Source organism: Aristolochia californica, unplaced genomic scaffold, assembly GCF_029961685.1.
Source record: "Aristolochia californica isolate CCGP_79_NKW_82.1479 unplaced genomic scaffold, dmAriCali1.0.hap1 SCAF_7, whole genome shotgun sequence".
In the NCBI taxonomy this organism is placed as follows: Eukaryota; Viridiplantae; Streptophyta; class Magnoliopsida; order Piperales; family Aristolochiaceae; genus Aristolochia; species Aristolochia californica.
This window is the reverse complement of record NW_027182268.1, coordinates 35932346-35948451: the sequence shown is the minus strand read 5'-3', so window position 1 is coordinate 35948451 and position 16106 is coordinate 35932346. Positions and strand designations below refer to the sequence as shown.

Below are 16106 nucleotides of genomic sequence, written 5' to 3'. Positions count from 1 at the left end.
TAAGAATCTGGAGCACAAAGCCGATGCCACTCGAAGCAACGGAGATTCTTTGAGACGCAACAACTCTTATTGAGAATCGGGGATACAGCTTAAATCCTTGATTATCACCGACCCTTTGGAAAGTTTCGAGGTTTTGGGCATGTGTGGCTGTCTCCCGGTGCTTCTGTGCCTTTTATCGGTGACAGCTTTGCTTCCACTTCCACCGTCTACCGCAATTCATGGCGAAATTAATCTCTCTTTATTCCTTCAATCACGCCTCCTTCGAAGGGGAAGCAGGAATTTACTTTGGTTCTGATGTAGTACAGGAGGATCCTTCGATTACTGAATTCTAAACTAACAAATCCTTCCCAGAGTCACGCACTGTAAATCATTGACCTGTTGAAGAAGACTGAAATTATTAAGAACGCAGATCGTGTCTCCACGAGTCAGTTGGCAAAGTGAACCGAAATGTTACATGTTGAACGCAAATCGTCGGCCAAATAAAAAACTTCAGTCGATACAAGTACTCTCTCCTAAAGGGATTTGTTGCAACATCTAGTCGAGGGGCCTCTGATCTGTGCGCTAGTGTCGGTTGCCTGCCATCCCATTCTTATGAACATGGCCTTCTCACTTTCAGAAGAATCCAGAGATAGTAGCAGATTCTATTTCCGAAAAGGCTCGATCGTAAGGGATTAAGTCCTCCAGTTACCACATGCAATTCTGACGAGGATTTATGGTGCGCCTGACAAGGAGACGCTGAGAAATTAATTACTTTTTGACTGCAACACCCGGATTCCGATGTCACCCTTGGTACAAAAAATATCATTACTCGTCTGCTCCCGACTCGACGGCTTCATCTCTCCTAACGTTTACGATGAGTTGAAACACTGTCATCTATGGCGGGTACTGACTTGACTGGTCGTGCGAATTGAATGACTGGTTTACATTTACATGTACATTCCTTACTTGGGTGCTAAAGAGCTCGTATTTGGCCTCCGTATCCGTAATGCTTCAGAAGGCCTTCATCTTCCCTCCAGTTCTCTTTCACCTTCACGTCAATCTGTCTCGTATAAAACATTTAGTCTGGTCAATCCAAGTAAGAGCAAGAAGCAACGTCTTAATAATCAACAAATTGTAAAACAAGCACCTCAAGAAAAACTTTCTTTTGTAGAAAATCTTCTATATCAAGTCGTGCAGCTGTCGCCAGAAGCTTCAGAGCCCGTCCTTCCTGCCCATATGCATAAATTAGTGTAGGGATCAGCGACATATTCATCAAGAACAGATTACTGGTAGTTCTTAAGAAAACACTACTATACACTCTCACACCCCCACAGACACATGGAAGTCTGATGGGCCAAAGGGTGTAGGAGGTTCCTGAGAGTGCATTTTCTACTGTTCCTGTTGGTGGTTTAGATGATGCTCATCCTCTAAATTAATTATGAGCCACATCAATTCTTAATTCATTATGGAATGCAATGCTTCAAACCAACTGCTATTTATTACCATCATCAACATCATGAGAATCCTCTCCCATTGTGCTTGGCAACATGAATCTTTTAGTTTCTAGTGGCAATCTTTCCCCATTCTGGTCTTCCACTTACTCCATTATTAGGTTGTTCTACTGAAAAAAACCCTTCCTCACCGTGATTTTCTGCTCTCATCTATTTCTTTCTTGTCCATTACCAACAATGACGAGTGCCAATGCCTTTAAGGTCTATATTGTCAAAACCACTTCGAAGTGCCTCTCCTCAGTGTTCTCTAATCAGTTCATTCCCAGTTATCTTTCATACTTTTGACACATCTATGCAAAATAGTCTTTACCATCTTTGAACTCCTATAGACGTTAGTTCTTGATTGACCAATATTTCACTTCATAAAAACTCGTAAAAAATTAATAAAAAATAAAGAAATTCTAAAGGAAGTCAAAGTTTAGAAGTCCATATAAGTATTAACACACCTTCCCAATGAGAATGATCTTTTGTGAGCTCTTTTCGACAACAATTTCAACTTGAATAAAATCTTTTGCAGTTGGTCTACTGACGTAATTTATTACATTGACCTGTGTAAAACATCAAAAAAGGAAAACTGTTGCAAGGTGCAGGCATTATCATAAAAGAAACGAAGCATGGGAATGCATGCAAAATGGCTGGCACCAATCACCTAAACCTACCTGACAAGCATATGGAACCTCATTCCGGTACTGCATAAAAATTTTTTCTCTCACAATTTCACCAACAAAGAATCTTTCTGGATGCTCACTAGCAATGTCCTGAAAAAATAGAAAAATAAGCAGCAATAGGAAAGTAGGAAACATAGTTCTGAATACTTTAGAGATCATTATCAGAATGTCACATCCCTGCACACGGGAACTCTTTAACTTACCTTTGGGTAATAAGCAGGTCCTTGAGGAAGTTTTGAGATTATCCAACTCCTAACATCCTCCACTCCATGGCCATACTTGGCACTCACGGGTATAATATCATCAACATCTGTAAACTTCTGATACCACTGAAAATTTTTGCAAAATCTTTAATTATACTTCTAAAATCTCTGTATAATCTCAGTAACTCATTTCCTTATTTCTTTCAGAAAGTGAATCAAAATTTCGTCTTATTTCTAATGGCAGCAATAACAATTCTACTTTTCAATCATGAACCAATCTCGGCAAGCACCAAACAGATGGACTAATGCAACAAGGAGCATACCACAAAAAGATCCTCAAGTTGGGGAAAATGTGGTGAGAAAAGCATAAAACCCTGACATTATTTTTTAAATGAAACGTAATAATTTAACTCTTCTTGCATATCTGTTCCCCTCTCCCAAGAAAAAGGGAAATCCTTCTAGCATATCTGCATAAATGCTTAAACTCCAGTTTCTTCTATCAAAGCATGCATAAGCATATTAACTAACACAGTATGACTTAAAAAGGGATAGGAAGAAACTAGTTAGAAATGAAACCTTTGCAGCTCAAAATTTCCTTTCACATCATCAAACCAACTATTCCCAATAGACAAATGATTTTACATTCATTCACAATAAATCAATAGACAACTTAACATGTCACTCAAGTTTTATTGTGGAATCACATATGCTGCATCCTTTACACTGAATTAACAGAATTTGTCCCTTGATTAGGAGTTTTGCATTTTTTTGCCACTAACCTCAAGTTTTTTTGCAATTTCTCCAGGTTTGATAAGATCCTTCTTATTTAATACAATAAGAACTGGTAGCTTGTCTGTGAGACTCCCCATACCTTCATCCAGCACCTCATCAATCTACAGAAATTATAAATCAATCGATCTAAAGAAAATATCATAGTATTCTGTAAGCTGATTTCTATAATTAAAAGCACCTTCTGAGGTAGCTTGCAAGCATCAACCACCACCAACACACAATCTGCATTAGTGGCAGCACTCTTCACATTTTTCATCATCATGGAATCCAGTTTGTGCATTTTCTTTTCCATAACGCCAGGTGTGTCATATAAAATCATCTGCAAACTAATACATTTACTCAGATGAATAACCAGTTATGTAGGAAAACAATTGTCTGTATGCATACATGTGTTTGCGTGTGTGTGTGTGTGTGTGTGTGAGAGAGAGAGAGAGAGACAGAGAGAGACAGAGAGAGAGAGAGAGAACATGGTTTAGTCAGGAGAGAAATCAAATAAGAGGGTGACATTAACGGCAGCACTCTTCACATTTTTCATCATCATGGAATCCGGTTTGTGCATTTTCTTTTCAACAACACCAGGTGCATCATATAGAATCATCTGAAAACTGATACATTTACCAGATGAATAACCAGTTACGTAGAAAAAAAAATTGTCTGTATGCATACATGTGTGTGTGTGTGTGTGTGTGTGAGAGAGAGAGAGAGAGAGAGAGAGAGAGAGAGAGAAAGAGTGAGAGCATGGTTTGGTCAGGGCGAGAAATTAAATAAAAGGGTGACATTAATGGCGGCACTCTTCACATTTTTCATCATCATGGAATCCGGTTTGTGCATTTTCTTTTCAATAACACCTATGTCATATAGAATCATCTGGAAACCAGTACATTTACTCACATGAATAACCAATTACATAAAAAAAGAAATTGTCTGTATGCATGTTTGCAAGTATGATACATGTGTTTGTGTGTATGATGGGAAGAGAGAGAGAAATCAAATAAGAGGGTGACAAATATGGAAAGTACTATACCTGGTACTCAGGGCCAGAACATATACCAAGAATTCGATGTCGAGTGGTTTGAGGTTTATCTGTGACAATAGACAGCTTCTGACCTATCATTTGATTTGACAGTGTGCTCTTTCCAACATTGGGTTTGCCCAGTACAGCTACATAGCCTGACCAATCAAGAGACATTAAAGGCAAATACAGAGAGAGATACCAAGCCTTCTTTTTCCACTATGATGGAGTTTTTGGAAGATTGTCCAAAGATGTAAAGGAAATAGTAAAGTTCTAGAGGAGGCCCACTAGATTTAGAAACGGAATCGAGGAATCCAATTACCTAGGCATCACCCAAGGCAATTTTCCCTTTGATGCAAAGTGACGTTTGAGAGGTTATTTGATACTTGAGTAACATGAGACTTGAGTTGTGTCACATAAGAAGGTCGTAATAGAGGTAGATGACATAAAAGAAAGCAAAGCTATCTACTTCATGTTAATTTAGCCTCATTGGTACCAATGGTGATTGGCACATCACCATTTCAATTTTCCACTCACGGAGAAATGTTCCATTAGAGGCTGGCGACCTGACCCTGGGAATTCCTGATCAAAACTTTAAGGAATTTTTTTTTTTTTTCCTTCTGCTAGTTCTTTTGTTGTTAGTGGCTTCCTACTGCACTTTCTTAAGAGTTCGTAGTCTATTTTGCAGTATGGTATGGTTCTATCTCTACCTCGATTACCAGTCTGAGATAAAATGTAGTCTACCTGTTGAATCATATGAGCTAATTATTTTAAGCAAATGTCACACAACAACTTACAGTCTCTTCTTTATGCAGTTTAGGGCTCGGTATGTGAACAGAACAGTTCATAATACACGGCTACGCATATCCAAAAATAAAGCTCATCGAAGAACAAAGTAGACGTGGAGACTGGGGGGTATGTTATCGAAACAGGAGCTTCCATGGGTTCCCGACTAATTTCTGGTAGAGGACGGAAAATTACAGTACTGTGAGAAGAAGAAAGAAATTCTAACCGCTTCGGTGATTGGGGTCAGCATCAATATCAAGCTCTTCCATCTCGTAGTCGTCAAGCACCGTGAAGTTCCTGTCAGGCTTTTCGGTCAACGAGAGAAATCTTGATTCTTCCGATAAGCTACTCCAAGAAGTGCTTTCATCGTCCTCATTGCTCATTTTCGACTGGTTAAAAAAGTGCTTTTCCAGCAAAAGTTCTTGACTTCGAGGCTGGCAAAGAAGTTCCCGAGAGGAATTTCTGGTAAAACGACGAAGAGGGTACTGAGACTGAACAAAATGAGAAGAAGTGAAGAGAGCTCTATCAATGCAAGGAGATGCAGAGATGCCAAGAGAGAGCTCCATGGGAGCTTGACGATTTGCTTCCTGGTTGTTTTTTAGGCTTTATCCATTCGGAGATAGTCGGGTGTGCGCTTAAGAAGTGAGGACGGCGACAGAGGAGAGAGGAAATGGACCCAAGAGGCTATCGACTGCTGACTCCAGTTTAGAGTTGGACGGACCCAGTTCAGGCAAGCCCCATGAGTCAGCATGACCCAGTTCAATCATTCAACCAGGAAGTTACAAGGTAAATTGATGGACTACCAAGCTCCATACAAGCATACAATGAGAATATGTGCACAAGTTTTTGAATAGAGAGGGACCTATTGAGTTCCCACCAATGGACATCAGTATTCCTAACTATTTTTTATTTTTGAAAATAAAAAATCAATTTATTAAAATTGGGATTTGTTCTTGGGTATCAGTTTTTTAAAGATATTTTATAGAGTTGTAAGAATTTGGTAAAAAGAATATCTGAAAACTGTAGTGTAAAACTGGTAGATGGGTTACTAGAGCTTCATTGGAGCTCAATTTTCATAAAATTCAAATCAGAAAAAGTCCCAGTCCAAGGCTGAAGTCTGATTAATTCAAGATGGGATCACCCAAAACGGAGGAAGTCATTGATGAACAACTATCAATTAGTCCAAGTCATTTGCTAAAGCATTCATATTTCTTCTGATACAACAATGTAACTAAAACCTATCTCAGTCACCACCCGGTGACTGACCACTTCTCTCAGTGCCGAGAGCGCGGTAACCATCAAACTGCCGGCAAATCTGCACAGCAATAAAACATGCAAATGACCTAGTTTAACCCAGTTTTGACTCATTTTTAGGCCTTAACATGTTTCTAGTCTGCGGGAATCATTTAGGCCGATTCAACCGGCCAGTCCAATCTGGTCTAATAACAGTACAACATATATGTTTCTCCATTTCACTAAAAAAATTATAAAAAAAAAATAAAAAAACACGGAAAGAAGAAAATACAAACGAGCAGTGAAAGTGTAAACCCCTTGCATAACATTTTCACAACAAAATCCCTCACAACCATCTAACACACCAACCGCTGTATAAAATTGTACGAACCTCACTGAAGAGGCACAAGGGCTTCTTGATCTGACACCGGTCATGGACAATCCCAGTAACACAGCAGAATACATGTCAACTTTGCTGTCACGAGTTCTTGATTTCCACAAACTCTTGAATGACATATAAGCAAGATCTTATAATCCAGATATACTTTAACAGGCCACCAGAATGAGTAATGGCGTAAATCCAAGAGTACATACCAGTGCAGCAACATTCCAGACTCACTGTGCTTCATTTGACAATAGTCCGTTGGAGCATCCTTCTTAATATACAGTCTTTGAGACTGCTCCAATGCCATCTTTTACATCCCAATGTTTTTGAGGCATGTCAAAATTTTATTCCTTTCTAGATCATATTGTAACTAAGATTACATCTCTCAAGTACTCCAAACCACAAAAGCGCCTTTTTTCCTGAATTCACATGGTGGCTCAACCACAGCCTTGCCCATCATTGCCATTGCTGCGATGCTGGGAAGCTGCTTTTTTTGCTTTTTTTTACATTCTTCTAATGCTATGTCGTAACTTAACGGCTCGCACATCACTTGAGGAGGTCTGCTAGTCTCTGGGGCCACCTCTTGCTTGCAACGCAGTCTCTGAATCCAAAAATGTGACAAGATGTTTGTATCTTGATGGTCCTTCACCGGCTCCCCGGAGGATGCTTCCCTAATTGTTGGTAAAATGCCTGTATTTTCCAAAGTTCCCTTCCCAAGATGATTGCCCAATCCGGGGTCTAATCCAGTCTTTCGGTAACTCATTATTCTGGTAAACAACTTATTAATGTTTTCACCATGTAATTCTTCTCTTGCTTTCCAAGGATAGGTACCGAGGGGTTGAGAATCAGAGGAACTTGTCCTAAGGCGCTTAACCCATCTGCTGCAAGAGCTCGGTGTGGGAGGAATTTCGGGTTGAGAGTAACAGTTTACATTATCTGGCTGTTGCTTGATTTGGGAAAGGAAGTTCTCCACATCCAAACTCTCAGTTGGAGATGTGCTCAACTCTTTGCTTCCTAAAGACCTTGCTACAGCTGAAACAGTAGGGAACTCATCATTTGGATAAGGTAACTCAATTCTCAACATTCCCATCTCAACTGCTTTGCCTGAAGAAGCCACTGCTACAACGTTCTGCAAGAAATTGAGTCAGTGATCGCAGTCAACATTCCATATAAGGAGATTAGAGACACCCTGAGCATCTTTAGAAATCCATGAGGGTGAATTTGGTAACTTCTGTTCAGTTGCTTTGAAGGTTCCAAGCATTTTAAGCACTATGATAACATATAACTGTACTAAAGTATACTACCAAACAAACTCCCAGGGCATACAATCCCACCAAATGAAGGGGACCCCAGATACACTGCAACACAAACCTAAAACCAAGTTTTAGAGAAGCAGATCAGATTTCAAACTGGGAAGAGTCCTACTGTATTGGTCCATGGTACAGACTTATTTCTTTATTTAGTACTCCCTCTCTCCCTTGAAATAAAGAAAAATGGAGACGTAGCTGTCAATTCTGAAAAACATTGAACAATTTCCTTGACAATTTATGTCAGAAATGTGACAATCTCAGTTCATGCTGCTTGATCCAGAAAATGATTTTTTTGGGAGAAATTAACCACCAAAGCTGTCAATTGTTCCAACCATGTCAAACTGTTTGATCTGGAATCTGAGAAATCACATCCAGACAGAAGGCTTTTGGAAAGCACTGTCCAAATGATAAGGGCGAGTAAACCTGAAAACCCCATTTGTAAGGGTCACCATGTACTCACACAGTAGAGTGCTGGAACCTTATAATTGATGGTCCTGTCATTGACAAACATGCCATGTGCATATGGTTCAGGACTCCAGCTATTTGAGTGGAGTTCACACATACACCACCAAAGGCACTGATAACTCAATGCGATGGAAATTTGACAAGCACCACATGCAATAGAATCAGAATAATTGAGATTACACACAATGATTGGAGTGTAAAGAAAAAGTAAAGATCTAATCTTATCAGCATTAACTGATGGTGCAAATTGTATTTACTGCCATTATGATACGCAGCACTGGAAATCATACAATTCTTAATCATGATGAAAGCCAGGAACAACAACATCGTGATTTGGCCAAACCATGTTTTATCTTAGTTTTAAGAGCTTACAACTTCAACAGATTCAAAATCATTCACTAGATTTCTTCCAGTTGGATTGCATGACTTGATATCTAATGCTTAGTTATACTCACACTAAGTAGCAAAAGTATACGGTACCTGAAATAACAAATTCACAGGGCAAGAAGCACTTCAATATGAACCATATAATTACAGAGAGGTTGATGGTATTTTCGTGCAATTTTTCGGAATTCCTCGTGTATATGAGCACATTATGATCAAGTGTAGGATATTTCCAAAGCATACAGAAAAGAAGCAGACTAATCTTCAAAATTCAAAAAGAAAAAACCAGAAACTACAAAAGTATTGAATGACAAGGGTATTCCTAACCAAACCTTATCTGACGGAGGAGAGGTTCCACCTGCAAAACATACAGTAGAAGAAATTAGTTTTTTAAGGATGTATAACATCTAAAACTTATGGAGGAAGATTATTACTGACAGCATATTGGAACCATGACCAAGTATGCACCTGCAAATGAGTTCCTTAGCTGATACATGTCAAAGAACATAGTATCAGTTTCAGTTGATGATTCATTATGTCTGTTGACAAAACGAGTCCTCATGGCATGCCTATCTTCCTTCTCCCTATCAGATGAATCCAAGACGTCTTGAAGCTTTTGTTGGTCCATATTGCAGCCAAAAAATGCTGGCTGGTTGAGCATTCCATCAAAGGTATTTCCTTTCAAGTCAGTATGCACAGTTGAATTTTTAACCATATCATCTCCTCTGTGGGATACGTTGACATCTGTCTTCTTAGTGATTAACACATGCTGAGTGGTCTTAGAAAACTTTGGGGGCCCCCTGGTTGTCTGCTCCATGGAATCCATAATGGTAGATATCCGCAATGTCTCTAGATCTTGAAGACAGTAGGCAGGCATTCTTTGTGGTGATTCATGTTGACCATATCTTGACTCTTCCAACCTTGATACACATGTATTATAATTACGGGATGGAAGTAACATTGGAACAGATGAATTATGAAATCTACCATCATCTTTGACAAGGTTTATGAAGCAAGAACCTCCTCCCATATTGTGCACATTTAGTCCTCTGGAATCCGGACTAATCAACCTAGTGTCTATTTCCATATCAGCCAAATATGCACGAAAACCTTGGCAGTTATCTTTGAAGTGAAAAGTATGGATGTTCTCCTGGTCTTTTCTGAAACTACAACTTGTGCTTGCTGCTCCGGTGTTAACTCCATAGGGTACGGAAGTTGAAGTGGATCCTGCAATTTTTTCTTGAAAAGACCTTGAAATAAGAACATTTTCCTTTTCTGAATCTCGATCAGGTTCTTTTTGTTGGTTTTGTATTATGTTCTCTGCCTGGACAAGATACTTACTGGATCTATCTAGAACAGTGGCAACAGATCCTGCTTTTCCACCACTTTGAGGATCATTAGAGCAGATAGTTGGATCTGTTTTTGGATATAGGCAGGCTAAATTCCTTCCATCAAAAGGAGGCTCACATAAGTTGGACAGAGATAAGGAGTCCGTTGCTGTTGCTTTAACTCCTGGAGAAAAGTTTTCTATTGGGCTCCCTGTTGGCATTTCACTTCTCTTCATGATTTCTGTAGTTCTAGTGACCACTTGAGCACCAGACTGACAGGCATCAGATGGCATTTCTAACATTCGTTTTCTGCCTTTCATTGCATGGCTATGATCAAGAGGATTACTTTGGCCTATATCTATGGCTATTCTTGTACCTTTCCTAGAAGACTCTGTTATTTGAGATGTTATCATCTTCTGTTTACTGAAAGAATTTCCATCCTTCCTGTCATCACCTATGGTGGATGGGTCATTAGAAAGTGATGCAGGACCATAGCTTGTGCGCATCCAATGGGCTAGCCAAAGTGATTGGCAAGGTTGCATGACACCTCTAGCCTTAGCATTAATACCAAAAGGTTTTAGGGCAGAACGGTCTGACATTATAGCTTTCAAGTCTTTAGCACTCTGTATTACAGAGTCTGACATAAGGAATCACCAGATAAATCCAATGGAGTGATCACCTTTACCATCTGAAACTGGACGCAACCAATTATCAGGACTTAGGGCAAATCAGTTCAAGTAAAAGCACTTTTCATCAAGAAATAAAATCTAGTGCGATTTATTTATTTATTTATTATGTTGTTTGAAAATAATTGTAGTCGAAACTATAAAAAGTCGCTTTGCTTTAATGGAAGATGAGTAACTGCAACAAGGTTCTTCTATAAGCTTTAACATGAGTGAAACAAAAAAGTTTCATTTGCCAATGTCTTCTATTGCAGGTGCCAAACATAGAATAACAATTTTAGCTTCCAACAGAAAAACTAGCATATTCAATATATACAAATCAATAAAACGTGTACGCAAAGAGAAAATCTAAAACGATAAAAAAATACATAAAAATTGCTTTCGTTTAAAGAAATCTATTTATTAGCAAAAATCGTATTGGGGGAGAAAATTGTGATTCTCGAACCAATAAAGATTGCTGCTACAAGGGGCAAAAAGAGACTCCAGATCGTAAAAAACAAGAAGCTATACCTAACTTGGGAACAGACATTTCTATTAAAAGAAAAGAGCGAAGATTTACCTCATATTTACTAGCAATCACTCACGTGATGGCGGGAGAGATGGAAGACGTCCTCCAAACCGTAGAACAGGATATTAAAATGCTACTGACATTCAAGTCACTCTTAGCAGCATCAGTAAATCAAGTTGAAACTGCTTTCTGCGGGAGCGGAAGTCGAGTAAGGCCAACGAACATCCAGAGTCTGAAGATCGTTCATCTAACATCCACGCTCTAACCTTTGAGCTACACAGTAATGCAAGGAACTCTCTTCTATCAATTTGGGTGGACAAAAAAAGTGAAGAAACGGCCTAGAAGTGCCGCTTGTTAAGAAGAAAGATTGATCCAACAACGTGAAAGAAAGAGAGAAAAAGAAAAAAAAAGAAAAAAAAATCCCGTACATAAATAAAGCCAGAAAATGTATCAAAACTGGAGATTATCAAATAAGGCAGACCATACACGACTGAAAAGAGAAGAAGAAAAGGATAAAAAAGCAAAGGGAAAAAAGGATAGAAAGCAACGAATAAGCGAACCAGGGATTAGGAGAAGTTCATCCCCTACTTCCCTTTTTTTCCGCCTAGCGCTTACCCGGAGGCTTCAACTCGGACATGCAGTTCAGCTCCGTAAATGCCCATTGCATTGACGTGCGAGAAAAGGATGGAGAGTGATTGGGGAGGAAATTGTGGCCAGAGAAAGGGAAGTAGATGAAAAAAAACGCAGCGCAAAGAGTCCGCCACGTAATCAAACGAAGCCGACGACGTCGACCACTTCCATCACAGTGACAATTGGATCTTGCCCTGTGCAGGGAAGACGCTCATGTCCTCTACTCGCATAGCTTCTTGCTCCTTTTCTTCACCCGACCATTATTTTACCAACAAGTCCATGATCAGGGTAGGTAAACCGGTAAAAGAGTAAACTGAAGCAGATAAGATCGACACGAGCGGCTATTTGGTGTACGGAGGCGGGAAAACCGCACCACACGAATACCCGTGAAAGCATTTTTTGTTTTTTTTCACTTGCACGTGTCTGGGTTTGTACAGGCAGAACATATCTGATGGGAATTTGTCGTCATTTCCTTTCCCTTATCGGGTATTTCGACGTGTTCGGATCTAATTTTATAAAACCGGATCCGGTGACCCAATCGCTTCTGATCCATCTGATTTAATCGGATTTAAAAATCTCACTAAACGGGTATATATTACAATAATATTAATATTATTATTTAAAAATAAAAATATATAAAATATTTTTTCCTTTATTTTTATTTTCTGAGAGAGAAAGAAAATAATTATTTATTTTATTACTATTTAGATCATTTTACAGAATATATTTTAATATAAAAATCATTTTCATCAAAACGGCATAAATCACATGTTATGACGTGCTTTTGAGCCGACTTTTCGGGACGAAGGTTTATTGGTAAGCACCAACCATTTATATCTACTTAAATATCTAATTAAAATAACATTTTGTTGAATAAAAACATTGGTTGACGATTTCAACTAATACAAAAAGAGAACTAATTACTGTTGAAACTTGCGTTAAAACTTAGTGACAAATTTGAACTCGTGACCGACCTACTCTGATTCCATGTTAAAATTAGTGCACTAAAAAATTTGAACCTTTTAAGAAACCTTTTAAGAAAGCAACCTCACGGATCTTATACCCACAAATAAATATTTTAATAATTACTTATGATATTTAAAAAAACACCAAACAAAAAAACACGTATAAGTGAATGATTGAGCAATGATGCAAAGGGGTCCGTTCATTGATGTGATAAGTGGTCTAATCATAGGCTAAGTTGTCGTCAGCCAGTTTATATCAGAGCAATAATGAGATTAGGAGGGATTAGCGATTGGAGCAGAAGGCGCCAAGTAACAACTAGTAAGTGGAGCCAAATCATTGAACCAGCTCAGCTGGTTCTTCTCGTTCACTCTCCTCCTGCTCCTCGTCCCCAGGGCCCCCACCATCCATCATTTACACTCTTAGGGTCACGGACGGCTCCTTCTCTACTGTGAAGGCGAGATTTGAGATGAAATGGACCCGGTGGAGGAAATCTTTTGGTTGGATTGGTTAAGCAATTCGCCTTCTCGAACTGATCTGATCAGGCCCTGGGCTGCCTTTATTCAGTAAATCGCTTGGGAAATTGGCATTCCCGTTGTCGATGCCATTCTTTCATTCATAGAACAACTGGTAAGGTTCACCCCAGCTTTATTCCTCTTGGTGCCGAGACAAAACTTTGTTCATTCTCGATTGGTTGAGAAGAGATTCTCGCACTTTTTCCCCCTTTTTTCCTGTATCCAGTAACTCCAGATAGAAGAAAACGGCACATAGAAAACATTTGATGTTAATCCACCATTCACGAAAAGGAACAAGTTTGCTGAAAACGAACACCCAAAGCTAGAGCTATTTACATATGAATCCATCTTATTTTTCGTTGACGGACCAAAATGATACATTAGTTATTGAAACAGAACCACAGAGGAGGAACTGAGAAAAAGAAAAAGGGATACATAATGGGATGACAGACTACTTGAAATAAATTACGGGTCGGTTGGAATTAGGATCCCAAGTCCCTCCTTCCTTGATGTACTCCATGTACCTCATGAGCTCCGGCTTCACCTTAGGCTTTTTCCGGCTAGATTTGTCAAAGAAACTGAAGAGCGGGTGGCTCTTGGTTCTCGAAGCTGATGTCGATGGGCTCTTCTTCAAGGAGGGGCTCGGGGAGGCTCTAGCAGCCGGAGAGGCTAACACACTCGCCCCGGCGGCTTCGGTGCCATTGGTCTTGGGGTCGTTGGAGTCTAAGACGTGGGTGGGATCCAAGCGCAGGTATCCCCGTCGACTTCTCCGGGTTGTAGAAGAAGATCTGAACAACTTGAGAAGGTCGTCGCCAGATTGATGATCGTCTGCCATATTTGGGCGGAGAAGCGGGAGGGGAGAGGTGTCCGGGGACAGGTGAAGGAGTGGATGATGGTAATGAACGCAAGTCCAAATGGAGGTTGGTGCTGAGGCAGAAATATATAGAAAAGAGATAAGGTCGAAGTTAGAAAAACGGCCTAGTTTTGACTCTTTTTTATTATATTTCTATGATTGTGTGCCCTCTGGCCTCGATCTCAGCCATCCATTCAGCTGTTTCTTTTTTTAGTACGAGTATCTTATTCCATTTCTATCTGTTTTTGAAGTGGAACACGTGACGATTCGTAGCCACTACGCAACTCGTTGTGTGGTTGGGTTAGTGGTGAGTTCATTTGGCGGCTAGTCAGAAGGCAGAATGTGACCAATTCAAGGGGGCGCCCTCTTGGTCAACCGGTCCAAAATTTCTTCTGTTTTTCATTTGGACTTCTCGCCATTTCATTTTCGGTGCTTCTTCCCACTTCCCCATAATTTAATGGAATGCTGCAACTTGGGCTGAGTTTCTTATGCGTAGAGAGTGTGACTCAACCCAGACGAGTAAATCAGTCAGTCCTTCGCCCAGCCGTCGTGATGGTAAATCAGGCTTCCGGTCGTTCTTACCGGGGCTGGGGGGTTTCGTGGGCTCATGGCTTGTCATGAGGCTTCTCCAGCAGGGTTACTCTGTCAGAGAATCCTGTGAATTATCATCTTCCTCTTCCGACTCTCCTTTTTCTCTTTTCTGTTAATCTTTTCTTTTCCACGATCAGCCCATCTAGTCTTCGTTCTTCTTGTCAAATTCAGAGCCTCCATTCATGGCTCCCTTGTCGTTCGATCCGTTACCAATTTGAAAATTCATTGCGGCTGTCTTGACCATTTCTTGGTCAAATTACTAGCTGTTGGATGCTAGCGTCAAGCATGCCCAGTTTACATGTAAACATACACGGAAGAAGAAGACTTCCAGGTCCAGCCGGTTTCTAAAAAAAGAAGTGACCCTGGAATCTGGATTCAATTATAAAAAGCCAAAGTTACGAAAAACGCGATGAATTGTTTTAGTGAAAGTTACTCAATAGTCCATTCCAGATTTGGAGCCTTCTCACTAGCACCGTTATTTACTAATCATTTATGATAATTATTGATGATAAATTAATGCAAAATACGTGCACCCGTTGGTTGTACCTGTTGAGTACCGTGGAGTTGGTCTTCGAGTAGGACATGGAGGTTATTTTGCATTTTTTTTATTTTTATTTTTTGTGTGTGCTGCACTCAAGGAGAAATGAAGTATCTCTTTGTTTGATTTTTTCCCTCTCTTGGGACTTACAGAGACAGAGTAGCTTACAGAGAAGCTCTCGGGACTCAGATACAATGAAGGCTCAAGAAGGCTCAAGAAAGCTCAAGAAGCCCAGAGTAAGCTCGAGAAGGCTCGAGAAGCGACGCCGTTGTCGGAAGAGAGAAGGTCTCTTACCGTCGCGTGAAGTTTCGGCGGTGCTGTTGGAATAGAGAAGGTTCGGAAGGCTTATTGTTGTCGCGTGAAGCTTTGACGGTGATGTCAGAATAGAGAAGGTTTGGGAGGCTTGTTGTCATCGCTCGGAGAAGGTTCAGGAGGCTTATTGTCGTCGCTTGAAGCTTCGACGGTGCTGTGAGAAACAGAAAAGGCTTTGGGCCTGAAATTGTCGCTGCGGGAAACAGAGAGAGACACTGTTGGACTCTCGTCACGCAGAGAAACAAAGCAATAGTAGTCGTGCCCACTTTGTATTGTGATTCCTCAAGTAATAAAATCCTCTACAGCTCCCGTGGATGTAGGCAATTTGCCGAACCACGTAAATATTTGTGTCATGTGTGATTACTTTATTATCATCGTTTTTCATAATAATTGGTATCAGAGTTAATGTTCGGGTCTGAGGGAAAATGATGGTTGGAGACGAAGTGAAGGTATCGGG

At 40.0% G+C, this 16106-nt stretch overlaps 3 protein-coding genes across 5 annotated transcripts; all 3 read right to left on the bottom strand.

Annotated features, from left to right (window-relative positions):
* Positions 1-388: 388 nt before the first annotated feature.
* On the bottom strand, positions 389-5592 carry LOC137937067 (GTPase ERA-like, chloroplastic). The gene is made up of 9 exons (XM_068782104.1): positions 5178-5592; positions 4178-4323; positions 3332-3472; positions 3141-3254; positions 2362-2487; positions 2150-2248; positions 1937-2038; positions 1127-1207; positions 389-1039 (listed from the first exon to the last, which is right to left on the bottom strand). The coding sequence occupies exons 1-9, from the start codon at positions 5515-5517 to the stop codon at positions 953-955; spliced, it is 1236 nt and encodes a 411-aa protein (XP_068638205.1). The 5' UTR covers positions 5518-5592; the 3' UTR covers positions 389-952.
* A 779-nt stretch (positions 5593-6371) lies between these two features.
* On the bottom strand, positions 6372-12043 carry LOC137936818 (uncharacterized). Of its 3 annotated transcripts, none has more exons than XM_068781715.1 (5): positions 11863-12043; positions 11299-11520; positions 9197-10750; positions 9061-9086; positions 6372-7698 (listed from the first exon to the last, which is right to left on the bottom strand). In XM_068781715.1, the coding sequence occupies exons 3-5, from the start codon at positions 10698-10700 to the stop codon at positions 6955-6957; spliced, it is 2274 nt and encodes a 757-aa protein (XP_068637816.1). In that variant the 5' UTR covers positions 10701-10750; positions 11299-11520; positions 11863-12043; the 3' UTR covers positions 6372-6954. The 3 variants fall into 3 exon arrangements, with proteins under 3 accessions (XP_068637816.1, XP_068637818.1, XP_068637817.1); XM_068781717.1 differs by having other exon boundaries at positions 9197-10744; XM_068781716.1 differs by lacking the exon at positions 11863-12043 and having other exon boundaries at positions 11299-11856.
* Positions 12044-13608: 1565 nt separating this feature from the next.
* On the bottom strand, positions 13609-14276 carry LOC137937579 (uncharacterized). Its single transcript, XM_068782672.1, has one exon. The coding sequence runs from the start codon at positions 14188-14190 to the stop codon at positions 13807-13809; it is 384 nt and encodes a 127-aa protein (XP_068638773.1). The 5' UTR covers positions 14191-14276; the 3' UTR covers positions 13609-13806.
* Between the last annotated feature and the right edge of the window lie 1830 nt (positions 14277-16106).

Coding starts and splice junctions, on each gene's coding strand:
- LOC137937067 (XM_068782104.1), bottom strand. CDS start 5,517: ATGGAGCTCTCTCTTGGCATCTCTGCATCTCCTTGCATTGATAGAGCT. Junction 3,255..3,331: donor CTTGCAAGCTACCTCAGAAG/GTGCTTTTAATT, acceptor TAATTTCTGTAG/ATTGATGAGGTGCTGGATGA. Junction 1,208..1,936: donor AGATCATTCTCATTGGGAAG/GTGTGTTAATAC, acceptor GCATATGGGCAG/GAAGGACGGGCTCTGAAGCT.
- LOC137936818 (XM_068781715.1), bottom strand. CDS start 10,700: ATGTCAGACTCTGTAATACAGAGTGCTAAAGACTTGAAAGCTATAATG. Junction 9,087..9,196: donor GCTAAGGAACTCATTTGCAG/GTGCATACTTGG, acceptor TATGTTTTGCAG/GTGGAACCTCTCCTCCGTCA. Junction 7,699..9,060: donor CCTCTCCTCCGTCAGATAAG/GTTTGGTTAGGA, acceptor AATTTCTTGCAG/AACGTTGTAGCAGTGGCTTC.
- LOC137937579 (XM_068782672.1), bottom strand. CDS start 14,190: ATGGCAGACGATCATCAATCTGGCGACGACCTTCTCAAGTTGTTCAGA.